This window comes from Crinia signifera, chromosome 4, assembly GCF_055691185.1.
Source record: "Crinia signifera chromosome 4, ASM5569118v1, whole genome shotgun sequence".
Lineage (NCBI taxonomy): Eukaryota > Metazoa > Chordata > Amphibia > Anura > Myobatrachidae > Crinia > Crinia signifera.
In genome coordinates, this window is record NC_139220.1 from 113,827,928 (window position 1) to 113,855,321 (window position 27,394).

General features: G+C 46.2%; 1 protein-coding gene across 1 annotated transcript in view; it reads right to left on the reverse strand.

Moving 5' to 3' along the window:
* Positions 1–6,816: 6,816 nt before the first annotated feature.
* NT5DC3 (5'-nucleotidase domain containing 3) overlaps positions 6,817–27,394 on the reverse strand; it is a 57,811-nt gene continuing 37,233 nt past the window's right edge. The window contains exons 11-14 of the mRNA XM_083182264.1: positions 27,202–27,288; positions 19,275–19,415; positions 11,212–11,276; positions 6,817–10,881 (exon numbers count right to left, since the gene is read on the reverse strand). Coding sequence (XP_083038390.1) covers positions 10,620–10,881; positions 11,212–11,276; positions 19,275–19,415; positions 27,202–27,288 — 555 coding nt within the window. The 3' untranslated portion in view covers positions 6,817–10,619. The remainder of the gene's footprint in view (positions 10,882–11,211; positions 11,277–19,274; positions 19,416–27,201; positions 27,289–27,394) is intronic.

Here is a 27,394-nt window from a genome sequence, read left to right on the forward strand (position 1 = left end):
GCAAAGTGAAATACTGTATCCAGTAGTAGTGATGTAAAGGGGAGATTAAGCACATGATCCAACATACTGTATACATTTTGTTGCTGCTGTTTAATGTATTTTACAGCATATTAACAGTATGTCTCATGTTCAGAATTGCACTTTTTTTTTTTAACACAAATGATCAGATAAACAGAAGCGAATAGGATCCCTTTTTCCCACCAAATATGTGATGTTTGAATACCAACATAGAGCTCCCCTCCCACCCCACCCAAAACAATCTATGGTAAAAAATAGGATTTTGGGTACCTACCGGTAAATCCTTTTCTCGTAGTCCATATGGGATACTGGGCTTCACTACTATGGGGATTGAGACCTCCGCAGGAGAAACAGGCACATAAAAGAACTTTCAGTGTGGGTGCACTGGCTCCTCCCCTCAATCTCCCTCCACTAGTCAGTTAATGCAAAAACTGTGCCGAAGGAGAGCATGTGAGGAGTATGTGATAATGTATTGTGGTGAGATTCATCCAGCACACCCAAACGAACAAAAAACATATAAAAGAGGTGAATCCTAACAACTTAAGAGGACACCTGTAACTAGAACAAATCTATAGTCATATTTATCCTATAGGAAACAAGGCAATAAGCCTAACAATGAAGTAAGTCTGACAGCAGAAAAAGCCGCACTGAGGCGGGCTCCCAGTATCCCATATGGACTACGAGAAAAGGATTTACCGGTAGGTACCCAAAATCCTATTTTCTCTACCGTCCAATGGGATACTGGGCTTCACTACTATGGGGAGGTCCCAAAGCTACCAGAACGGGTGGGAACGTGCGGATTCTGCTGTAGAACCGCATTCCCGAACTGGGAATCCTCCCTGGCCAGGGTGTCAAACTTGTAGAACTTCACAAATGTGTGTTGCCCTGACCAAGTTGCGGCCCTGCATAGCTGCATTGCCGACACCCCTCGAGCAGCCGCCCAAGAGGTACCTACAGACCTGGTTGAATGAGCCTTTACTGAAAAAGGAAGCGACAAACCAGCTGATGCATAAGCCTGCTGGATAGTACATCTTATCCACCTGGCAATGGTACGCGTTGAAGCAGGTAAACCCTTCTTCTGCGCATCAAAGCACAAACAGGCTGTCCGTCTTACGGATCCTAGCTGTGCGCTTGACATACCCCTTAAGGGTGAGGACCACATCCAAGGTATCTGGTATATCTGGGTGTGTCGCGCTAGAAGGAACCACAATAGGTTGGTTTAGGTGGAACCCTGACACCACCTTTGGAAGGAATTGTGGTCTAGTCCTGAGTTCCGCCCTATCGTTGTGGAACACAAGGTAAGGGCTCCGACGATAAGGCCCCGAGCTCGGACACCCTCCTGGCCGAAGCTAGAGCCAGCAGAACAACAGTCTTCCAAGTGAGGTGTCGCAGCTCAGACTCCTCCAGTGGAACAAACCGGGCTGATTTTAAGAAAGTAAGAACTACTTCCAAATCCCATGGTGCAGTGGGAGGCACAAAGGGGGGCTGAATCCTCAGCACCCCCTGTAAGAAGGTTTGCACTTCTGGCAAGGCCGCAATCTTTTTCTGGAAAAACACAGATAGTGCGGAGATTTGGACCTTTAAGGAACCCAATCTGAGTCCCTTATCCAAGCCAGCCTGAAGGAAACGTAGCAGACTGTTTAATCGAAAACTGGCCGGAGGCAAGTCATTCTTCTCACACCAGGCAGTATATCTGCGCCATATTACATGATAACGGCTTCCTGGCTTTTATCATTGTAGTGACGACAGAGGGATGGAGACCCTTGTGGACTAAGATCTGCCGCTCAACCTCCAGGCCGTTAAACGTAGCCGCTGTAAGTCCTGGAAGACGAACGGGCCCTGGAGGAGCAGGTCTTCTCTTAGGGGCAGACGCCACGGGTCTTCCACTAGCATGGCCTGAATGTCCCCGTACCAGGCCCTTCTTGGCCAGTCTGGTGCCACCAGTATGGCCTCCGTCCCCTGATGCCGGAGCCGCTTTAGCACCCGAGCCAACAATGGGAGAGGTGGGAAGAGGTACACCAATTGGAAATCCCAGGTCCAGGTGAGAGCGTCCACCGCTATCGCCCCTGGGTCTCTGGTCCGTGCACAGTACATTGCTACCTTGTGGTTCAATCGTGAAGCCATCAGGTCGATCTGAGGGAGCCCCCACAGATCCACTATGGCATTGAACACTTGAGTGTGAAGGCCCCACTCTCCCGGGTGAAGATCGTGACGACTCAGGAAGTCCGCCTCCCAATTGTCGACCCCCGGGATAAAAATGGCAGACAGGGCCTGGACATTCTGTTCCGCCCAGGACAGAATTTTTGACGCTTCTCTCATGCAAGGCATGCTCTTGGTACCACCCTGCCGATTTATATAGGCCACAGTGGTGGCATTGTCCGACTGGACCTGGATCGCCTTTCCCTGTAACAATGGAGCTGCCTGTAACAGGGCATAGTAGACCGCCCTCAACTCCAGCTTGTTGATATGAAGGCCTGACTCCAGTGGAGACCATCGACCCTGTAGGCGGACTCCCTGTGTCACAGCTCCCCAGCCCCTCAGGCTGGCGTCCGTGGTTACCAGAATCCAGTCCTGGATCTGGAACCGTCTGCCTGCCAACAAATTGGATGAATCTAGCCACCACTGTAGTGAGATCCTGGTTCTTGTTGCAAGGCCAATCCTTCTGCGCATCTGCAGGGGGGAGCCGGACCATTTTGTCAGAATATCCAATTGAAAAGTCCTGGAATGGAAGCGGCCAAATTGTATTGCTTCGAATGAAGCCACCATCTTGCCTAGAAGCCGGAGGCAAAGATGGATCTGTACCAGAGGTGACTGTAGGACCTCCCTGACCAGCTGTTGTATTGCAGTGACCTTTTCCATCGGCAGAAAGACTTTTTGTTCCGATGTATCCAGGATCATGCCCAAGAAAACCATCCTCTGGGTCGGAACCAGCGATGATTTGGGCATGTTCAGGATCCACCCGTGGTCTCTTAGAACCTGTATGGACAGATTGAGAGCACTGCTTAAAGCCTCCGCCGACCCTGCTTTTATTAGCAGGTCGTCCAGGTATGGCACTACATTCACCCTTCGGAGCCTGAGTAGTGACATCATTTCCGCCATTACCTTTGTGAAAACCCGCGGGGCTGTCGACAGGCCGAAAAGTAACGCCCGGAATTGGTAATGGTCGTTCCCCAATGCAAACCTGAGAAAGATTTGGTGTGGGGGCCAGATAGGAATGTGTAGATAGGCGTCTTTGACGTCTATAGAGGCCAGGAACTCCCCTCTTTCTAGGCTGGCGATCACAGAGCGCAAGGACTCCATCCTGAACTTGAACACGCGCAGGAAGGGGTTCAGTGACTTTAGATTCAGGATGGGTCTTACTGAGCCGTCTGGCTTCGGTACCAGGAATAAGTTGGAATAATATCCCTGGCCCTGCTCCGTGTCTGGCACCGGTACAATTACCTGAGACTGAAGCAGCCTGGTAATGGCCCCCTGAAGGAGCACCTGATCTTCCTGGGATGCTGGAAGTGCCGACCTGAAGTATCGTCTGGGAGGGGGTTTGTCGAATTCCAGCCTGTAACCTAGAGAAATGAGACCTCTGGCCCAGGAATCCAGACCCGAGGCGTCCCACACATGGCTGAAATGCAACAATCGCGCTCCCACCGCGAGAGAGTCTCGTGGCGGGAAAACCCCGTCATGCTGCAGGCTTAGAGGAAGTCGCGGCATTTGGACGGTCCTGGGTGTTGGAGGTGTTAGGCTTCCTAAACTTGCCTCTCGTGCCCCTGCTGGCATTGGAGGCGCCCCTAGCCTTGGGGCGAAACCTGTTCCCACGAAAGGACTGCTGGGAAGCACCTGTGAAGGTACGCATTGCAACCGTGGGGGCTGATGGAAGGAAGGTAGATTTTCCTGCCGTGGCTTTGGAAATCCAACCGTCTAATTCACTGCCAAACAGCCATTCTCCTGTAAAGGGAATACCCTCCACACTCTTCTTTGAGTCTACATCTGCAGACCACTGACGCAGCCACAAGGCCCGTCTGGCTGAAACCGCCATGGCTGAATTGCGCGCGTTTATTGCGCCCAATTCCTTTTGTGCCTCGCACAGGATCTTTGCGGTATCCTGAATGTGACGCAGGCTGTCCCCTATCTGGGCCACAGTCATGTCACCCAACAACCCTTCCTGAATCTGGGTTGACCAGGTATGAATAGCCTTGGCCATCCAGCAGCTGGCTAAAACTGGACGCTGGGATGCCCCACTAGCCGTATATATGGACTTGAGGGTAGCTTCCAGCCTTCTGTCCGCCCCGTCCTTAAGGGTGGATACCCCTGGGACTGGTAACAACACCTTTTTTTTTAGAGAGGCGGGAAACAGAGGAGTCCACTACCGGTGGCTCCTCCCATTTCTTTCTGCCCAAAGGTTCAAAAGGATATGCATTTGTGAACCTTTTTGAAAGAGTAAACCTCTTATCAGGGTTTTGCCATGCAGCCCTGAAAGCAGTTTCTAACTCTGCCTGCTCAGGGAAGTACACTGGCTGTTTCTTCTGAGTCATGAAGAAAGGATCTCCTTCTGTGGATGCCTCTATTGGGAGATCTAAAACATCCCTAATGGCCCTGATAAGGGGCTCGGGACCATGCACTGCCGCCTCAGGAGCTGGTTCCTGCAGACCCTGCTCCTCACCCTCCTCCAATATGTCCTCATCGTCCTCATCTGTGTCAGGATCCATAGCAGTAGCCTGCCTCTTTTGAGGCTGTGCGGGAGGAGGAGGTACATTTTGGGTATGAAGAATATCCACCCTGGCAGCTAACATGGACAATTCCCTCTGAACCCTCTGCGTTTGCTGAGTGTTAGTGGAAAGCTGTGAAGCCACAGAATCCAACAAGGTCTTTATGTTGGAGGCCCACGCAGGCTCCTGCTCGTCTGCCTGCGACTGCCCCGCAAGCTGTGGGGGAACCCCACTGATCTGGGTGTCAGCACTACTGGGCTGTGGTGACATACAAGCCTCACAAGTAACCTGGGACTGTGACTTTGGCACAAACTTGGTGCTACACACCATACAAGTGAACTTTTTCACCATGATGAGATAGTACTACAATGTCTGCAATACAACACAACCCCCACGCAGTCACCCACGTGCACACACCACACTGCTGGATGTGAAAAAACAGACTATGTGTTTGTTTTATGCTGTGCTGTAACTAATCAGTGGGGAATAAACAGAGCAATTGGGGAGCCAAGTGCACCCTTAACCTGAACTCACAGATCTGGGTGAGCTGGTAACGCTAAACACAGTGATATGAACAACACAGTGTCTGAATCAGCCAGATAGCGCAGCAGCGCTAAAAAGCTATAAAAAACCTGCTGTCTCTGCCGTGCTGCAAGTACCCAGATCCACCACGCCAGTGAGGAGCCCTCTGTAATGGAGTCTGGCAGCGTGTGAAGAAGCAGGAAGTGACAGCGCGCGCCCAGCAGAGCTTGGTCCCGCTCTGAGTGAAGCCCCGCCCCCTGTACACGGAGCTGGCGCTTCTATATATTTATACTGACATTAGGTGTAAAAATATATATATATATATATATATGTATCATACATTTTTAACCTGAGGGGTGTCCCTGGTGGCCCAGCGGCAGCACCCCTATGCCAGATACCAGACGCGGTGTTCACGCAGTCCCTGCTGGAGGGTCGCCATTACTAGCCGTCGTCTTGCCGCACCAGAAATGGCTGCGGGGACCCCTTGTGGGACCCCCAGCCTGTACTCACCACTGAAGTCTTCTGACCTGTCAGGGGTGTGCGGCGGCTAGGGGACTTGCTCGCCACAGCGCAATGCTGTGCGGTGACAAGTCCCACGCAGGACCGAAATCCTGTAGCAGGGTCAGCTCTGCACCTGAAGAGGTCGGGGACTGACCCTTCCCCTGACACCCACGAAGCAGGACAGCTGTGTGGTCACCACAGCGCCCCAAAATAACAAACTTGAAAATAAATGTAGAAAAACTCTGGAGCATCCAGAAGCACTGCCTCTCCTGAGGCACATTTTTCAAAACTGACTAGTGGAGGGAGATTGAGGGGAGGAGCCAGTGCACCCACACTGAAAGTTCTTTTATGTGCCTGTCTCTCCTGCGGAGGTCTCAATCCCCATAGTAGTGAAGCCCAGTATCCCATTGGACGGTAGAGAAACATAAATAAAACCAGCTATAAATGCTACACATGTATTATTATTATTATTATTATTATTATTAATAATAATACTACTACTACTACTACACTACGTACAATTTACATTACATTGATTGTGGCTATACCAATACAACATTATACTTGTACTCTCGAGCACAAGAACAACTGGCCATAGGACATCGGGGGGTGATTCAACACCATACGGAACGGACAAATTCGGCCCGTTCCGATGGTGGGGGGTCTGCGCATACGTAAGCACATATTTGTACATTGCAGGGAGGGAGGGCCGTGGGCGGATGGCAGCGGAAACCGGAATCACCCATAGGAATGCCCAGTGTTTTATGGACGTCCCCATGAAATCACTAGGCGTTCTTATGGGAACACCGGCAGCCCGATGCCTCTTCAGTTGAGACTGACTTTTATTTTCGAAGGCAGGAGAAATCATTCGTTGGACGGCGACCTTTGCTGCTTACCAAACCAACGTGAATTAGGAACTTTGTCAATGTAAATCTGTAGATAGTCTGTTCCAAAAAGATTTTATGTCGGGGTATTGCAGCTTTAAAGCACAGTAATGTCACAGCAAACAGCCAGTGATCACCTGTAAAAATTTAGTTAAGAATTTTGTACTGTAGAAGAAACAAGTTAAGAACGGTTTGAGACTGTGAAAACATTTTTTTTTAATCTCATGGTACAGCAATAACAGTGACATGAATACAGAAAGAAAGATAGCAGAAGTCTTGTTTGTAGAACCAAATTTCAAATTACATGATAAAAACTATTCTCAAGTATTACTTTTATATCATTAAGAGTATATGCCTGGTTCAAAGAATTTCACATACAGTACGTAAAAGAACCTTTAATATCTAAAAAAAGCACAATTCCACAACGCAATGTACTAAAAACTTAAGATCATTTTGTGGAGTGTTTATTAAACACAAAATAATTACTACACCAGGTCTGTAATACATTCAGTATGTTGTCTTTTTAGTTTATCAAGTTATGCCTGTGATGGACATAAATAAAACCAGGCATAAATCTTGGTTTCACAGGTCATACAGAAATAAAGCTGCTTCAATAAACAGCATGTACCATATATAAAACACACTAGTATAGCAAACATCGCTTACAACTCAATATAAAAATATACAATAAGGCAACATTATTATACTTTCAATTAAACAACTCTAGTAAAACTATACATAACTTTTATTAAAAACGGCACTGTACTACTTTCATCTTGTACACTAAAAGCTGGCACAGTACCATTATATTACTTAAATACTGTAAAAATTACTAGAACCCAAAATGGCACGGCACAAAGTCCTCTTTTGCTGGGTAACGGTGCACCAAATTGCATTGGTTTGTACAGCAAGATGACTCAACAAGGGGCAGATGGTCAGAGACAGCAAGGGGTTCACCAATAACCTCAGGTTGGAGAACCAGATTGCAAACATGCGATAAGAATAGGAGAAGAAGCATGGTCAATGCTGTTCCTTACATTGCTGTAGACCAGGGGTGGCCAAACCGGTTCGCGAGATCTACCAACGGTCCATGGTTTCCAGATCACGTAGCTGGAGCACAGCTGTAGTCAATACTAACGGTCACATTTTCAAGCCTGCTTCATTCATTCCTAGTATAGATCCACAGGTTGCCTGGAAATCATGCACCGTTGGTAGATCTTGAGGACAGGTTTGTCCAACCCTGCTGTAGACAGTTCTACTTGCTGAGACTTGAATTTTACAACAGCTTTAATGCCTTATTCCACAGATTTTCAAAGTCGGTCCTCAGGACCCCACACAGTACATGTTTTGCTGGTCTCCTCACAGAATGAAGTGGAATAATTAGTTCCACATGTGGATCTTTTAAACAGTGTCAGTGAGTAATGAATGCACCTGTCGGGTGACCTGGAAAAAGTGAACTGTGTGGGCTCCTGGGGACCGAGTTTGAGAACCACTGCGGCTTGTTCTATACCTGAATGGGATGCAGAGTGCGTCTTTATTTACAATACATTGATGGAATGCATTTCTAGATGCACTTTGCCTAATTGTCACTTGTAGTAGCTTGTCCCCTAACTCCTGGTGAGATTAAGCCAGTGATGGCTAATCTTGACACTCCAGCTGTTTTTGAACTACACATCCCAGCATGCCCTACTACAGTTTTGCTATTTGGCCATGCCAAAACTGATGCAGGGCATGCTGGGATGTTTAGTTCAACAACAGCTGGAGTGTCAAGGTTAGCCATCACTAGATTAAGCCATAAATGTGTCTAAGTCAACCACAGAAAAACTGATGATAAATGAAAGTATAAAGTATAACTTGTGCTCTACAAATCATGTAATGGTTACAATTATTCACTGCTTTAAAGAGCCATCAATATTGGTGTCATTTACTAACATAAAAAAAAAAAAAAAACACAGCACACGTTTTTTTATTTTTGTCCAAGGCTAGACTGCATCTTTCATGACAGAGCGGACTTTTCAATAATATTGCCTTACTCTGTGTAAAGCGAGACTTTCCTAGGCACTATTAAATCTCAGCTACCAAATTTGTATATGGGGCTAATTCAGTTATTCCCTGAGTCATTAAAGCAAAATCCCTGATCAGCAGCCCGAGCAGCTCTGTATTTTTTCACAAAAACACATAGGTCCGGGAACTATCCCCAGAATTTATTTGTCTTCATTCGAAATTTGGGGACAAATGACTAACCCTTTTTTTGGGAACACTGTCCCTGCACCCCAGCCATAATAAACACATCAAGTCAAATTTATTACCTCATTGGGAAAGAATTGTAACATCACCAAAACACTGCAAATGCAGTTGGTGATAAAGATGAATGCATTGTTTCAGGACTGGGATATTTAGCCAAGTGCCAATAGTTGTAATCAGGGAACTATTTAGTGGCAGAATCTGATGGTTATCATAGCCATAAATAGCCATTACATGGTCTCTTTCTCTATTTGCCCAAGGAAGGAAGAAACGGTCCCATCTTTAATCATTCTGAGAGCATGAACAGTTTACCATAATACATCACAGGACAGATTTAGAAAGCTTACACAAAAAGTGCCTGTTTAGTCTGCTGGTCTCTAAGTAACATAAGCTCATCCTGTAGTGTATCAACCAAGTAGATAGGGTGTGCATAAAACAGCAAGTATACTCATAACGGAAGCTCATTCTTATACGGTTATATTGAATAATCAATAGGAGAGACAAATGGAAACTAAGCAGCGTATAATAAACAGGGTGTTCGTTACATTCACAACAATGTCAAGTACAATAGTGCTACATCAAACACTCCAAATGTACCACATTTATTGATGCAGATTTGGAAGTAAATTGGTCATACATGATGGAAAGCATGTGTTTATTCACCTGTATACACATCTGTACACTGCATCAGCAGATGCACCGGGCTGCTACTAGTCATTATCGTGTGCTGGCATCTGCCCTATAGTAAGCAAAAATAGGCTTCCAAATAGGCGTATGTTCAGAGAACCAGGTCTGCATTCTCGCTTATACACCCTCACTGAGCCGCACCCATGTGAGATGCCCTGTTCCAACCCAGCTCACGCTCTACGGACGCAAGTCTAGATGCAGTCAAAATGCTTAGGTCTTCTCCACCCACATCAGCCCGAGCATGAGGAGTAAACATTCATACATGATATGCTAATGGTAGTACATTCACCCTGCATCAGTCCCTTATATGTATAGAGCTGTGGGGAAAGAGCAATAATGAAATAATGAGGCAAATATTAGTCATGGTAACTACAAGGGGGGGGCGCGGTGTGATGCGCCTGAAGACAGAGGACACATCTGTACATACAAATAAAATGCAAACGTAAAAGTAGGTGGGTAAATGCAAATCTTGAGGTGCAACTTTAAAAAAGACCTGGGCTGGATTTGTGTGGTGAAAGCAGCACCTGACTACACAGGTCATATCAGGAAATACCTGGAAAAGGTCCAGTCAGTGCTAAAAGCTGCAATCTGGTTGCTTGGTTTAGGTAATGGTGGTGGAGGCTTACTTACATTCTCACATAGGACAACATTATTTAGCATTGAAGGTGATCAAGTTCTTCAAAACTCAATGTGCTTTTGTTATACCCACTGACCCTCTATTATAAATCTTCAAATACAATGTCATAGTTAAACACATAAAATAACAAATGCTGCTTGTAAAGTTACAAAAACAAATGGATATCCATACTGCGTGCATTAGGTCTACATTCCTAATAGCTGCTTCATGAAGTAAAAATACAGAACATAGATAGACCATCGATGGGAACCTCCCAAACAGACCGCGAAAGGCTCAGAGACCATATTAATGTAGATAAGTGGTATTCTGCAACACTGCGCTTTATGAAGTGCACGCACACTTTACCACATACAATAAATAATAAAAGCAATCTTCAATCCACCTAAGCCACAATGGCGCAGAACCTGAGCAACAAACGTCCAGGAATCACTTCAGCTGAGCAATCTCCTGTAAGAACGGGATGCCGAATGTACCAGGGTATTGCTGCTCAGACCACATTGGAACTTCGTGCTGTAGTGGAGTCCTCTTTGGGAAAAATGTGTGATGCAGATCATAGTTTAGTAGGCAGCTTAAGGATTCCATGTAAACATCAGCGAAACGAGACAGTCGCCTCAAGAAATAGGTTGGATTATGATCAGTCCTGAATATACTTCCAAACCGAGGGTTAAAGATTTTTCTTGCCATGTCCCTAAGTCAGAGAGATGATATTAATCAGCAGCAATATACTGTATATAGCATTTATACAGTAAGATAGAAGGACTATATCAAAAGGTGTACATAAATAGAAGTAATCAGGGCAACCTCTAAAGCAGGGATGGGGACCCTTAGACCCTCCAGTTGTTGTTGAACTACACATTCCAGCATGCCCTGCCACCGTTTTACTATTATGCCATGCTTAAACTGTTGCAGAGCATGCTGGGATGTGTAGTTCAACAACAGCTGGAGGGCCAAAGGTTCCCAATCCCTGCTCTAAAGACACTAAAAAAAGATATGTTTTACAAAATCCAGAAATGCTGACCTCAATTCTTGTCTCTCTTTTATCCAGTCACGTAAGACCATCTGTGACTCAGCGTCTCTGTACACCTAGCAAAGACAAACACGTGTGAACCCTGTACACAGTAATTCCCTGCACTTTACAGTGCACACACACACATTGGTGTGAATCATTGGGTCGGCCAAATTTAGGTGGACATGCATTAGGTTGACCACTGAAGGTCGACAGGGTCATTAGGTTGACATAAGCATTAGGGTGACATTGGAAAGTTAGACAGCAAAAAGGTTGACATGGTTTTTACAATATTTTTGCACCAAATGTTGACATAGACACCGAAAAGGTGCAACTCGTCTCCTCGCCATGCTACGCCCAGCACACTATTATATTCTCCCACCATGCCCTAGTGGATGGTAGGGCATGAAATACCGCCGGGACTGAAAAAAACACGTCAACCTTTCCAATGTTGACCTTAAAAGCCATTTTGACCTTTTTAGGTGTTGACCTAAGTAAGGCCTGTCTACTTTCAGGGGTCGACCTAATGCATGTAAACCTTTTGACCATCAACCTAGTGAGCGTATAGCACACACTTGTCATACGTGTTACTGTTGTATGTATAGACAGACAAAGAAAATTCTTAGTGTCCCGTGCACTCAGGCAATAAGTGTAGGTAATAGACTTACACTGATATAAAACAGAAAAGTCCACAACAATGGGATAGATCCTGATATGTACAGGAAGCTGTGTCGTTCACTCCACTGTTCATTTAGAACCAAGAATAGGGTTACATAAAGCATATAATCACCAGCCGGTGATAATCGATGGGGGGGGGGGGGGGGATCTCACCCAACCGCAGATGGATTAACAAACGAATTGCCAGATAAAACCGGAGATATTCGTGATCAGCGGGTAAGAGATGTTCTCCCAGATAGCGTAATTCTTTCCTCCAGCCAGGGGTACAGTTTGCTCAATGCATTTCAGACCTTGTGGTCCTCCTTCTTTGTCTGTCTATACTCTTCTTCAAGTTGTGGTGAAACTTTTTTTTTTGGTGTTCCGAGCTGCTGTGGCGTTATCCCGCGCAAATTGTACCCGAATTTCTATTTTGTACTGTTGTATGTATGCCTAATCTTATATTTCTCATAAATGTCCTGATTCGGGCACATATGTGGCTAATTTTGTGCCCATCCCATTTACTAGGATATGCCAATGTGACTATACGGCTGTCTGTGTGAATATTCATGCACCGGAGTCGCGTGCCAACTGTTATTCTCCCTGCAGTTTCAGTCCTCAACATTAGCCTCAGGACATGCAGCCAGCCCATGCGGAGTGCGAACAATCGCTCAGAAACAGATCCCAGCTGCAACCACACACATACCTGACACACGTGTGGAGGCTACCCTCCCGTGTGACGCAGCTGTTCTCTGCGTCTGAATAGTTACGCCTCAGTTGCCATACATAGGGCCTAATTCAGCATAGATCGCTAATTAGGGAATTCGCAATCCGTTAGATTAACAAATGACTGCGCAGTGTCCACATGCATGGTGGCAATTAGCTAACAAATATCCCTACGCATAGCAGCCGCAGCTTGATTGACAGGAAGCCAGTGTTTAGGTCTGGAAATATGGGGTTTAACTGGAGTGTATTTGTAAAAACGCAGGTGTGCCCAGGCATTTTTGGGCACACGAAAATTGTAAGCGATGACCACATTCAGTCTAGTTTTTTAGCAGATTCATGGAAGTCCTAGACAAGCTCAGATAGAAAAAAAAAAAAAAAATGTTCCATGGTTTGGTTTTTGCAAATGGATCTGTGAATGCATCGCTTTTCTGTCTGTCTGGGTGGTGACTTTTTGATTGCAGGCAACTGCTGTTTCTCTAGTAATCCATGCTGAATTAGGCTCATAAACCCCTATTTCACTTCAGGCCATACTTGCCTACTTGACCCTCTCCATGAGGGAGAAAATGCTCCGTTCCTGGACTTATAAATACTCATATGCTGCCCTCCCTGTCTTTGTCACCGGCGCACCCAAATATGTCAGTGAGGGGTAGATTTGTTAAGCTCGGTGAAGTGATAGTGTCTGGTTTTTATCACAGGCCAATCAGCTTCTACCTGTGAAGTTACAGGCTTGATTTGAAATATGACAGGTAGGAGCTGATTGGCTGGTGATAAAAACCAGACCGTTTATCACTTCACCGAGCTTAATAAATCTACCCCTCAGTCTCCACTGACATATTTGCGAAGGCTGGAGAAATCATTCCATGGTCGCCACCCATCAAATGATTTCTCCTGCTGCGGGCACATGCGAGAGGAAACGACAGCGGGGGGGTGGGGGGGTGGGTAGAATTCACTGTGGTGGTGTCATATGGACTTAGTAAACTGCAAGCTTTTCAGCTTACCAGGTCAATTAGAATGACCCCCATAGTACAGTATAGCAAGGTAACCATTTGCACTTAGGGTGCCCATACATGGTACAATTTGACATGTGCGATGCACGCTTTCATGCACATTACATCGCACAGCACAAAAAGTATGTGCCGCACACTATTGCATTGCGTTCAAAACGCATGTGATGCTACAAAACTCAGTGTAGCACGGACACTAGGAATATGGTGAGTCTCGCTTGTACTGCTTTGTATTTGTTAAACAAGCAGAATCCAAAAGACATTTACAGTTTTTAATATAACTAATTATACACAGAATTAGAGTCTACAAAACAAGAATATTAAAAATGATTATAGCTACTTATAGGGGGCATACACACAGAGCAATCTGACTAGATCACATATAAATGGCGCAGTCCCATGTGCCGTCATCGCCTACAGGTAAAGACAGCACTTAGGCAAAGCACAGCGATGCACACATCGCGGTGTCAATCTCTGGTGTACCGCGATGTGTGTTGAGCAATCACGCTTAAGCCTGTCAGCATGGAGCCGGGTTGCATAAGACAGGGCTTATGATTGATAATCATGCCAGTTTTCTTTCCCAAAACAAAAATGTCACTGTTTGTTTGTTTTTTAATGCAAGTATTCTAATGCCCCCCATACACGGTCCGTTTTGTACTTTTATAGTACACATCGCATCGCTTCGCATTGCTTGTGCATGCAATGCGATCAGTGTTCGCGAAAACCACCCAAAAAAGTGGGTCCCGGGGACCCTTCACTTCTAAAAATTGGGGTCCTACCGGACCTTTTCTGGGTCCCAACGGAATAAAGCCTCCTCTCCCCTTCTCCCCAGCATGGCTCATGTGGGACGGGGGGGAAGTATCAATTGGCACACTCGCATAAAGATACATATATACTGGAAACGATATAAACATGAAAACAGGGACACTGCGCGCCGCAGGCGCGCGCTAAAATTTTAGGGCATGTTTTTGGGGGGTAGTGGTGTGGTCACATAGTAGTACACATTACAGCACATACAGTAATGCCCAGTACACATTACAGCACACACCGTAATGCCCAGTACACGTTACAGCACACACCGTAATGCCCAGTACACATTACAGCACACACCGTAATGCCCAGTACACATTACAGCACACACCGTAATGCCCAGTACACCATACAGCACACACCGCTATGCCCAGTACACATTATAGCACACACCGCTATGCCCAGTACACATTATAGCACACACCGCAATGCCCAGTACACATTATAGCACACACCGCAATGCCCAGTACACATTATAGCACACACCGTTATGCCCAGTACACATTATAGCACACACCGTTATGCCCAGTACACATTATAGCACACACCGTTATGCCCAGTACACATTACAGCCCACACCGTTATGCCCAGTACACATTATAGCACACACCGTTATGCCCAGTACACATTACAGCCCACACCGTTATGCCCAGTAAACATTACAGCCCACACCGTTATGCCCAGTACACATTATAGCAAACACTGTTATGCCCAGTACACATTATAGCAAACACTGTTATGCCCAGTACACATTATAGCAAACACCGTTATGCCCAGTACACATTATAGCACACACCGTTATGCCCAGTACACATTATTGCACACACCGTTATGCCCAGTACGCATTATAGTACACACGTAATGCCCAGTACACATTATAGTACAGTGATTTTTATTTACAGTATTTATTATAGCAAAATAAGTGCTGCTTACCTACATGCTTGTTGCTAGGCGTTTTATGCTCCTTGCAGGGGTTATATGCTGGGGGGGGGGGGGGCGCATTTTATGCTGGTTGCCACAGGGGAGGGGGCATTTTATGCTGGTTGCCCCATGAGGTGGGGAGGCATTTTAGGTTCGTTGCCACAGTGGAGGGGGGGCATTTTTTGCTTGTTGCCACGGGGAGGGGGGGGGGGTGTCGTTTCCCAAAGGCTGGAAAACATGTCGACATGCTGCTCAGCAGAGTAGGTGAGCGGGCTATCAGCGCGGCGGGGGACTGGATGTGGCTGGAATAGCTGACACCCTGCTCTGAGTTGCTTTAGCCACATCCAGTCCCCCACCACCCTGACAGCCTGCTCATCTACTCTGCTGAGAGCGGCTGTTACATCTGCATCCCATTCTGTCCCCCCCTCTCAGCAGTGGAATGAACTTACATGGCGGGAGGGGGACGCACAGTGACTCGGTAACCCAGGGCTTGACAAATCTTTCTAAAATCTAGGAGCCAGGACAAAAGTTTAGGAGCCAAAGTAAATTTGTCTCCCCCCACTGCAGACATGCTCACAGATTCCACATCCAGTCCATGCCTACACACCTGTGCCCCCAGGTTAATTAACCAGCCCTGGACCTGGATCCCATCGTATTATACAAGGGGAGGGGGGACACTTGTATAATCCACCACTGTCTGTGCGCCTCCTGCAGCTGTCCTTTTTAATTGTATGTATATGTGACTTGAGAGCTTTAAATGAGGGAGCGGGCAGCGCTGGTTAGTGAGGGCGGAGGGGGAGAAGGGGAGTCCGGCAGCGCTGGCGCTAGTTAGTGAAGTAGGAGCGGGAGAGGGCAGCGCTGACGCTGCTCAGGCAGGAGGGGGAGAAGGGGAGTCAGGCAGCACTGGTGCTGGTTAGTGAGGACAGAGGGGTAGAGGGCAGCGCTGCCGCTGCTCAGGCAGGAGGAGTCGGGCAGCGCTGGCTAGTGATGACGGAGGGGGAGAAGGGGAGCCCGGCAGTGCTGGCGCTGGTTAGTGAAGACGGAGAGGGCAGCGCTGCTGCTGCTGCTCAGGCAGGAGGGGGAGAAGGGGAGTCGGGCAGCGCTGGCTAGTGAGGACGGAGGGGGAGAAGGGGAGTCCGGCAGGGCTGGTGCTGGTTAGTGACGACCAGATTCTGCTTCCTCCCGCACTGCAAAAAAAATCTGGTTGCCAGGAAGCAGAATCTGGTCGCCATGGCGACCTGGCCCCCGGGATTTGTCGAGCCCTGCGGTAACCTGCTCGTGCTCTCAAAATGCAGGGCGCGCGGCTTTATGGTGTGCGCAGCAAAACCTACAGAGATTGGCTGTCGGGCGGCCTCTATTCAATGATTGGGTCCCCGCGGCCGCTGCTGTGATTGGCTCACGGTGGCGGCTCACATGTTTAGTACAGCGCGTCCTCGGGGACCCCTTTAGTTTTAAAATCTGAGTCCCCGGGGACCGTTTTCGGGTAAAATACGCGATATAGCGCGTTTTTGCGAACCCTGGCGATGCAGTGCGATGTAAACCAAGTACAAAAAGTATGTGCAGCACACTTTTTGTACCGTACGATGAGATGCGCAGGAGCGCGCATCTCATAGTACAGAACGGACCGTCTATGGGCACCTTAAGAAATAAAGCAGATTATACTACCAAATCTTCCCATTAATAACCTGTCCATAGTTTTACAGTCCTCAAAGACGCGCTTCCATTTATTTGGAAAGAGTCTTCCTTGCTATATTTGGGAATCTCCATCCCTTCTTATATCCAGAATATACATCTGGATAATTATGTTCCCTTACCCACTTCCCTGGCTTTCACCTGGGTGAATCGTGAACATGTCCTGATTTCGTGAACATGTCACTTAGCAGCATTTAAAATGATCTCATTACCAAAACGGATTTATTTATTCCATGCTACCCCTTATACAATCTTCTGTAAACTTTACGTTAAAACCACCCCCAGCGGTTGGCTTATACCTGTATGACCCTTTCCAAGTCTCAGGAAAGTCTTACCCTTCCTCACCTAACTAGAGGTCATGAAGCGCTTTGCTTTCCCAAGTATATAATGTTTCTCCCTCCTCATTCTAAACCTTAGGTGGATTTGGAGCGTGGCCTTTTCCAAGATTTTCCTCTTCTTGACCTCATTTCATATTCGGATATCCACCAGAGACACTGTAGCCCAAAACTAGAAATCTCTCTCCCTTCCCCCATTTGACAAAGTTATTTTCAAAACCTAGTTTCCCCCCTTACTCCACAAGCCCCTCTTCACCTCTTATGAAATGGCTCCCATGGCACATTTATAGTACAGAGGGTAAAGGTGCTTCTTTTTCACACCCTGTCCTACATGACCCCTCTCCTCCCTTTAATCTGAATGAGCCCCTAGAGTCTTAATGTATAAGTTGCACTTTGTTTTAGTCTGTGTTTATGTCAATAAAATGCCCCATTATGAGCTGTTCCGCCAGCCCCCCTTCTTGTTACCTATTGTTTTCTCTTCTGTACTCCCCTATTATAATTATAATAATAATAATAAAAAAAAAAGCATTTGCACAAGCTGCCGGTGTGTGGTTGAAATAAAGAAAGAAGATTATAAAACAAAAAAAATAATAATTGTATAGTATCAGAGTCATATCTCCATTTAACACCTCCTCTACCTTAGTTCCATTCATATACCTGGTGCCAAACTGATTAACAATAATTAACAAGTTATGCAAACCGCATAACTCTGGGAAGGCTGGAGCAATTTGCACCAAACATAGTACACATATCAATTACAATCTGTGAACAAATACTGTGGGGCTAACACACCACTAGCTTCCCTAGGGCTGAGGCAGCAACACATGTGGGTTATTCTGATTCACTTGGAAAGGCACAATCACTCTCTAATGGACAAAACCATATGCATTGCAGGTGGGGCTGATGTAACATGTGCAGAGAGAGTTAGATTTGGGTGGTGGGTGTACTTCAAACTGATATCTATATTGCAGTGTAAAAATAAAGCAGACAGTATTTACCCTGCACAGAAACAATTAAACACCCAAATCTAACTCTCTCTGCACATGCTACATCAGCCCCACCTGCAGTGCACATGGTTTTGTCCATTAGAGAGTGATTGTGCCTTTCCGAGTGAACCAGAATAACCCTCTATATCAGGACATGATATATCAGTGATGACAGGGCTGCATATGACAGGGACAGTGACATTATGTGAGGAGGGGAATGGAGATAGCATGAACCCACACACAGAGTTATTTAGTGGCAGTAGCAGGGTCCCCCAGCAGCACAGAGTATATCAGGAGATGCATAATGTGCTGTGCTCCAACGTAAATGAACAAACAACTATAATTCTAATTCATCTCATAGCGAAGCACGGGTATTCAGCTAGTAATGTAAAAATGGCCATAAACTTTCAGTTCACCACATAAACAAATAGGAGGTCTCTCCAAAAATTCTAATGTTATTAATGTTTTACAAAGTCCCTAAAGCTGACTATCCTGTCTAATCATTGTTTATTCATACACTGTATCACCCATATCACAGTACAACAAGATAAAGGATGTACATAATGGCGATATGCATGAGCCTTATTTGATAACAAAACTGGATAAGTCCCACCAAACAAGAGCGCTCACTTTATATTTGTTCAAGAAAGACTGGTCAAAGATCTGATTATTTGAACACTAGTGCTGCACAATACCAGGGAGGCTGGGTAGTTACAATGGCCTGGATATCATATATAACACTCCTCCTATACCAGACTTTCCCAAACTCAACTTTACAGTCCAGGTTTTAAAGGATATCCATGTTTGAGTCTAGGTGGTCAAGTGGTTAAATCAAACTAATTGAGGTATTAATTAAGTCAACTGTGCTCAAGCATGGATGCCCTTAAAACCTGGACCATAAATGACAGAGTTTGTGAAACTCTGCCCTATACCATCTACATACATACCTGCATACGCTCAAGTAACCCAGTTAAACCTTGAAGCCAGGCCATGGTCTCAATGTACTGTGAGTTATTCATGATGGTAAGCTCTGATTTCAGTTCTGGTATAATGGCACCCGTCCTCCATCCATGCTTTAATGTCAGATCCTGGTTAAGAAGACAGAAACGAAAAAAATAAATTAAAAAAAAATCACAGCAAGGGGTTTTGTACACCTGTGTACAGTAGCGTTTGGATAACCAGATTTCCTACTAGATAGCTAGGCAGACAATTCAAAGCAAGAATTTGGTATTGTGTCTTTTGTACCGTACACTGACGTCTTACGCTCATGACACATTTCTATAACAATAACTTCTGCTAAATATGCCAAAAAATTACTACCACACTCTTCGTCTCTAACATGGTAAACAAAATATTGCTACTCTGGCATGCTACCAGTATTTTATTGATGAAACAAATCCACATTAGATGAATTAGCATCTAGTTCTAATCAATGCTTAGATGCACTCTCTAACAGAGTGTATCCAACTAGTAACTTTCATTATAAGCACGGGCCTCCTTCTGTGCCATTCCCTCATTGCTTCACACATCAACAGTTTTCAAGGAGTAGCACAAAAAAACTAGTTGTACGGGAGCTGCCATTTATAAATCGCAAACAGCTCAGGATCGTTTAGATCGTATACGTTGTTTTCAATGGCATCTTTGTAGACTGTACCACTCACTTCCTGCTGCCCTAGAGAAGAAGTGTGTAGCTATTTACACAAGCCGAACTACCTATTGTGCACTTCTGCATCCCACCCCCCTAATTTCTCCTCCTCCACAAAGCTTCACAGCATAAAGAATCATGGCAGACCTAAAAAAATTGGTTTCAGGGCCTCCTATATTCCCGCCGCACTCTAAGGGCCAGCATGTACACAAAGTTATTTCTCAACATCTACCACAACTCCTACTTGTCTCCCCTTAGACGTTTCCATATGGGAACATCCACCACGCATACTTGCCCCAAATGCAAATGAGGAAATGCAGATAACTTCCATTGTCTTTGGGCATACCCAATAACTCGTTACTTCTGGCTCCTTGTAAAACTCTATGCTGAAGCCAAACTGGTGACATACGTCCCGTTTACTCCTGAATGGGCAATACTAGGTATCTTTGCCCAGGATCTCAGAATGCAAAAGAGAGTAAAAAACTTTTGCTAGCCCTGAGTGCTGCGGGAAGAAAAACGATTCTGCAGGGATGGATAGACCACACACCCCCACAATTCCCCCTATTTTTAACCAAACTTCACCATTTGTTTAAAATGGACTGGATGGAAGCTATTGTAGATAAGGGCAAATTTGTGGAAAAATTCTTCCTTCAGTGGGAATCATATATACCCACCCTTCCCATTAATACCAGTAAAATGATACATAATAGTCTACATAAGACCACAGGGTATCTAACAAGATTAGCCGCACAAGATCCCCCTGTTACCCTGAATTGACTACTTTTAAACGCTTCAGAATACTGTCTCGCTAAGGATCAAATCAAGGTATAATTCGACAGTTGGACGCGAAGAAATACTTCATTGTATTTATCTGTTGTATGGAACTTTAATGTTTACTGTATCGACTATGACAAAACAATGTACCATGTAAACACTTGTAATGTCTTAATAAAAAAGTTCTATAGAAAAAAAAAAAAGAATTGGGTTCACTCCATCCCCTTTACTACACTGGCTCCATCCTCCATCATTAAACTCACCTTTTTGTCTAATCCTATGTCTGTATTTCTGCCCCCCACCCCCACCCCACACACTTGTGTGTCTGTTACCATCATTGTATGTTTTCTGTCTCTCTGTGCAGCTGTATATTTTTGGGTACCTTATACACTTAACACTTGTTAATACATTTACTCTATTGTCCCGTTTCCATAGGTTTCTCACATTTTTATTCTATCTGCTCCTAAAAAGCCAGCAATCCATTTGTACAACACCTTCTATCCCTACATCTTCCATATCTCCTCTTCAGGTTTTATTTCTCCTGGTCTGCTTTTTATTTTGATGGAAAGAACTAGTGTTGATGGCTGCCAATCAGAAGCTACATAACCAAACTAAAAGCACAACCTTGCCCCATGTAATTGAACCTAAACATTTCAGGGAAGGGAAGCACCGTTTTCTTAATGTGAATATTTTTTGCGGAGTGTCTCAATAGGAGAAAATGTGGAGATTCTAGGTGCCATGATTCAAGAAAAAGGGATTTTTGTAAGAACTTACCGTTCAAATCCCTTTCTCTGATATGGTCCTGGTGACACAGCTCAACACTGGGATGTAGGAGGGTCCGAAGGAGCCAGGCACCTATCCTAAAGCTTTAGAGGGTAGGCTCCTCCCCTACTGCATCCCTGGACTCTTCAGTTCATCTTTCAAAGCCACTGGAATACATCAACTCAGTACAAACGCCTGCACATATTATATGCACATTTTATAACAGAAAACTGTTAACTTTTAACCATTTTAACATGAACATCATGAAACTTCTGGCATACTTACTGAGCGTAAGGGAGGGATCGCTGTGTCACCAGGACCATATCAGAGAAAGGGATTCGAACGGTAAGTTCTTACAAAAATCCCTTTTTCTCTTTCAATGGTCCTGGTGACACAGCTCAACACTGGGACGTTCCAGAGCCGGTCCTTTGGGAGGGTACGCTCAGGTCTGCAGCTCTCAGCACTGCTCGCCCGAATGATGCGTCCTCCGACGCGAACTCATGGAATCTATAGAATTTGGCAAATGTGTGAACAGATGACCAAGTGGCAGCTCTGCAAACCTGCTCAGCTGTGGCCCCATGTCGAACCGCCCAAGAGGTGGCAACTGACCTGGTGGTATGCGCATTTATTTTGGCCGGTACTGGTCTACCCACTTTGGTGTATGCAAAGGCTATCACAGACCGCAACCACCTAGCAATAGTCTGCTTAGATGCAGGCCAACCAATCTTGTGTACGTCATACAATACCAACAATGTGTCAGTCTTCCTGACACTCTTCACTCTGTCCACATATATGCGTAAGGCACGCACAACATCCAAAGTTCTCAACTTGTCCCTTTTCTTAGAACCCTCTGGGGGTTGAAACACAGGTAGAACTATCTCCTGATTTAAATGGAAGGTAGATACCACCTTCGGTAAAAACTGAGGCACTGTTCTTAAAACAGCCCTGTCATCATGAAAAATTAAGAAGGGAGATTTACATGACAAAGCTCCCAATTCTGAAACTCTTTTAGCAGATGCTACTGCTAACAAAAACACTAGCTTCCACGTGAGAAACTTAAAGTCAGCCGACCTTAAAGGTTCAAAAGGTGCCTTTTGAAGGCATTCCAAAACCAGTGATAGATCCCAAGGTGCTACTGGTTGCTTGTATGGAGGTTTCAACCTGGATACTCCTTGTAAAAAGGTTTGAATTTCCGGCAAAATGGCTATCTTTTTCTGGAAATAGATGGACAAGGCCGAAATCTGCACCTTCAGTGACTGAAGGCTTAGGCCCGATGAAAAACCATCTTGTAAGAATTCCATCATTCTTGATAGCTTAAAATGAGATGTATGAGCCTTTCTTCTCTCACACCATCGAATGTAAGTCTTCCAGACTCTATAATAATTTGCCGAAGATACAGCTTTTCTGGCTTTTATCATAGTCTGTACTACTGCCTCAGAAAACCCTTTTCTTTTCAAAATGGTGGTTTCAATAGCCAGGCCGTCAAAATCAATCGATCTGAATCCAGGTGATTGAATGGGCCTTGTCTTAGAAGGTCTGGTCTCAGAGGTAGACGCCATGAGTCCACAGACAACCTCTGAAGCCTCGAGTACCAGGATCTCCTTGGCCAATCCGGGGCCACTAAGATCACTGGAACCTTCTGCCCCTGTATTTTCTTCAGAAGTCTCGGTAACATTGGTACTGGTGGGAATGCATAAAGGAGATCTCCCTGCCAGTGAATAGTCATGGCATCCACTGCCTCCGCTAGTGGATCCCTTGTTCTGGCATAGAACCTGGGCACTTGACGGTTGATCCTGGATGCCATCAGGTCCACATCCGGAGTTCCCCACATCGAAGTGATTTGGTGAAACACCTGAGGGTGTAAGCTCCATTCCCCTTCCTTGAGCTCCTCCCTGCTCAGGAAGTCGGCTTCTATATTCTCTATTCCTGGGATGAATATAGCCGATACAGCTGGAACATTCTGTTCCGCCCATAGGAAGATTCTGGACACCTCCCACATGGCCAATTTGCTACGTGTACCTCCCTGGTGATTCAGATACGCCACAGCTGTGGCATTGTCGGTCTGAATCCTCAAAGGGAGGTTCTGTAACCTGTCTCCCGCCAAGGAAATGACTTTCCAGACAGCTCTCAGCTCCAAGATGTTGATTGGTAACGCTGATTCCTCTGCCGTCCACAGGCCCTGAAGCCTGAGATCCAGGACTATTGCCCCCCAGCCCCTGAGACTGGCGTCGGTAGTTACTATCAACCAGTCCCAGGTCTGTAATGACCGACCCCACTGAAGGGAATCTACTTCTGTCCACCATTTCAAGGATTCTCGGGTGTCCGAAGACAGCACTATCATCTCGGATTTCATGGTCAAAGTGTCTCCTGACCAAGCTGACAAAATGTTCCATTGGAACCTCCGAGAGTGGAACCTGGCAAATTGAAGCGTCTCGAATGACGCCACCATCTTCCCCAGGAGCTTGAGGCACCTCCATACAGAAATGCTCTGAGCCCTGAGAATCTCCTGGACTAGGGTGACCAGATCCCTGGCCTTTACCTCCGGGAGGAATACCCGATGAAGATGGGTGTCCAGTATGACTCCCAAGAATTGGAGCCTTTGTGACGGTACCAACTGAGATTTTTGCAAATTTAAAATCCAGCCGTGAGCCTGCAAAAAACTGATGGCCTCTGCCAAGTGACTCTGCAGCATGGCTGCTGACTCTGCTTTGAACAGGAGATCGTCCAAATAGGGTATTACTGTGATTCCCCTGAGCCTCAGCACCGCCGCCATTACTGACATTATCTTTGTGAATACCCTTGGCGCGGTTGCTAGCCCAAAGGGTAACGCCCGGAATTGTAAATGCAGGTCTCCTATGGCAAACCTCAACAAGGTCTGATGCTCCGGGTGTATAGGAACGTGCAAATATGCGTCCTGGACATCCATGGACGCCAAAAATTCTCCCTGGTCCAGACTCAGGAGTACTGACCGTAGAGACTCCATTTTGAAATGGTCTACCCATAAATGAACATTTAGAGACTTCAAATTTAGTATTGGTCTGAAAGACCCGTCTGGTTTGGGCACCAGGAACAGCGTGGAGTAAAAGCCTTTCTTCCACTCTGTCTTGGGGACTAGTGTCACCACTCCTTTTTCCAAAAGGGAGTGCGCTGCTCTCACAAGAGCTGTACGCAGCCGTGCCTCCTTTGGTAAGGATGTGGGAATGAACCTCTTCGGAGGTGGCCCTCTGAAAGGGATTTTGTAACCCTGTGTTATGATGTCTAGCACCCAGGCATCCTGGTCTAGAGAAGCCCAAGCGTCCCTGAAGAGTGTGAGACGCCCGCCCACTTTTGTCACTGTCGGGCAAAGCCCCTGACAGTCATGCAGAGGGTTTATCCTCTCCTTTATTGGCAGGCTTCTTGTGAAAAGAGCCAAATTTTGACTTTTGTGTCTTGCCTCTAGAGGGCTGAAACCTTCCCCTGAACGACTGTCCTCGAAAGGACGCACCACCTCTAGGGGAGGGCCGAAAGGACGGCTTAAAAGCAGAAAATCTGGACGTCTGCTTTGCTGAGGAGGCCGGCAGGAATGTACTTTTGCCGCCTGTGGCCTGTTTTATAATCTCCTCTAATTCGGTACCAAAGAGTACCTTTCCTTTGAAGGCTAATGTTTCCAGAGCCTTCTTGGACTCATTGTCTGCTTCCCAGGCTTTAAGCCAAAGCACTCTCCTGGCATTAATGGAGACTGTGGACACTCGGGTTGCCATTTTAATAGCTTCCTCCTCTGCTTCAACTGCATATTCTGCTGCTGCCTTAATCTTTTCTGCAAGCAGTAATGCACCCGGGTCAGCCTGCAGCATGGTGCATAATTCACCAGCCCACTCTATCATGGCCTTAGAAACCCAGGCTGAAGCAATAAGGGGTCGTAAGGTAAACCCCACCCCTTCAAAGATAGCCTTGAGGTTTCCCTCCAGCTTTTTATCCACAGAATCTTTAAAAGCTGCACCGCCCTGTACTGGTAATACAGTAGCCTTGGACAAACGTGCCACTGAAGCGTCCACAACTGGGACCCTTTCCCAGAGCTCCGCATGAGACTCTGGCATGGGGTACAGATTTAGGAATCGTTTTGGCATCTGAAGCCTCTTATCAGGAGTTTTCCAAGCCCCTTCTAACAATTCCTGTAACCCCTCATCTGAAGGAAAAGTAACAGCCTCCTTCCGCTGTCGCTTAAAAACACCTTTAACAGGAGTCTTATCCTCCACAGTCAGCTTTAAAGCCTGCTTCACAGCTACAATGAGATCCTCTATACCAGCAGCAGAGTTCTCTTCCAAATCATCACCCTGATCCCAGGGGATGTCAGTATACTCTCCTTCCTCTTCTACAGTAGTTAAAGCATAAGACCTTCTAGGGGTCCCTGCCACATCATCCATTTTGTCCAGCATTTCACTGAACCTGTTAATCCCTTTTGCAGTATCCTGCATCACCTGGATAAGTGCAGGATCTGCCTGGGTAAGAGGCAAGGAGCCAGACGACTGCTGAGATGATGGCATAGGTCTCTGTGATTCTACCAGCCCATCACTCTGCCTGTCCAAAAGCTGCACCAAAGCGTTTACTGACCTGCCTAGGGCCCTGGCCCACGCAGGTTCCATATGCTCTGCCCTATGGGGATCACTGCCCATGGGTCTCACATCAGCGCAAGTAATACATAAGCCCCCCTTGGCCATCTGCTCAGGGACAAACTTTTGTGTGCAAACATTGCACGCGCTCAGTGCATTAAGGGCTCCCTCCCCCAAAACCACAGCCTGATGCTCAGACATGATGCAAGTGATAAATGTATATCTATCAGTATACACAGTGCAAACAATGTACAAGCGTTTATACAGAGGCAATGCACCCAATCACTTATCTGTCTGTTGGTTTCAACTGCGGGGAAGCGATGCCCAGGAAATCCAAGTCACTCTGCCAGGATCAGTAAGCCAGCTCAGCTCCGCTGCAAGCGTTCTGAAAGGCGCCAAAGTCAGAGTGAAGGAAGAGACCACAGGTCCCTGCTGCTGCGGGGTCCGTGACCTTTTGGCGCCAACCACCCCCAGCAAGCCGCTCCTTAGGTAGGATTTCCTAGTTCCAGTGTCTCCCCCTCAAATGGGGATCACTTGGAACATGCCTGTCACAACGCTGCTGTCCTCTCATCTAGGAGCTCAGCGTGTAAGCTCCGCATAAAATGGCCGCCGCCATCACGGAGCGCCTGTCCCCCATGATCCCCACCTAAACGTGGAGCCGGTTTCAGGGTACTCCGGAGCCCAGGCAGCCTTTTAGAAAAGGCTATAAGCGCTGCACAGGGGGACCAGACAGTGTCTCCCCTGTGCACAGTGAGCTGACAGGACGCGCTTCTGTCAGCTCCTGCTGCGCAAGCAGTGTGAGGATTCACTATGAGAATCCTCACACTGTGCCTACCTAGCTAGGGTAAAAGTTAATAAAATAATAAAAATCCCCTAACTACTCTAATTCTTCGGCTGCTCCTGCAGCCCTTTAGAATAGCACCCACTCCAGTGGGCACCTAACACGAACTGAAGAGTCCAGGGATGCAGTAGGGGAGGAGCCTACCCTCTAAAGCTTTAGGATAGGTGCCTGGCTCCTTCGGACCCTCCTACATCCCAGTGTTGAGCTGTGTCACCAGGACCATTGAAAGAGAAAGTTCCTAACTTGGTAAATAAAGGACTTACCGCTAAATCACTGTATATGTGGTCACCAAAGTATAAAACTTTTGATCCACTCCAGCCTGTAAGCTTCAGAAATTCAAACAAATTGCCCTATAAAAAAGCAGGGGGGGGGGGAAAAGGTTGTTTTACTGCCATATAACCAAAAAACATTTAAAACAATGAATGAAAGCTTATCTATTTTTCACATAATAGGTAA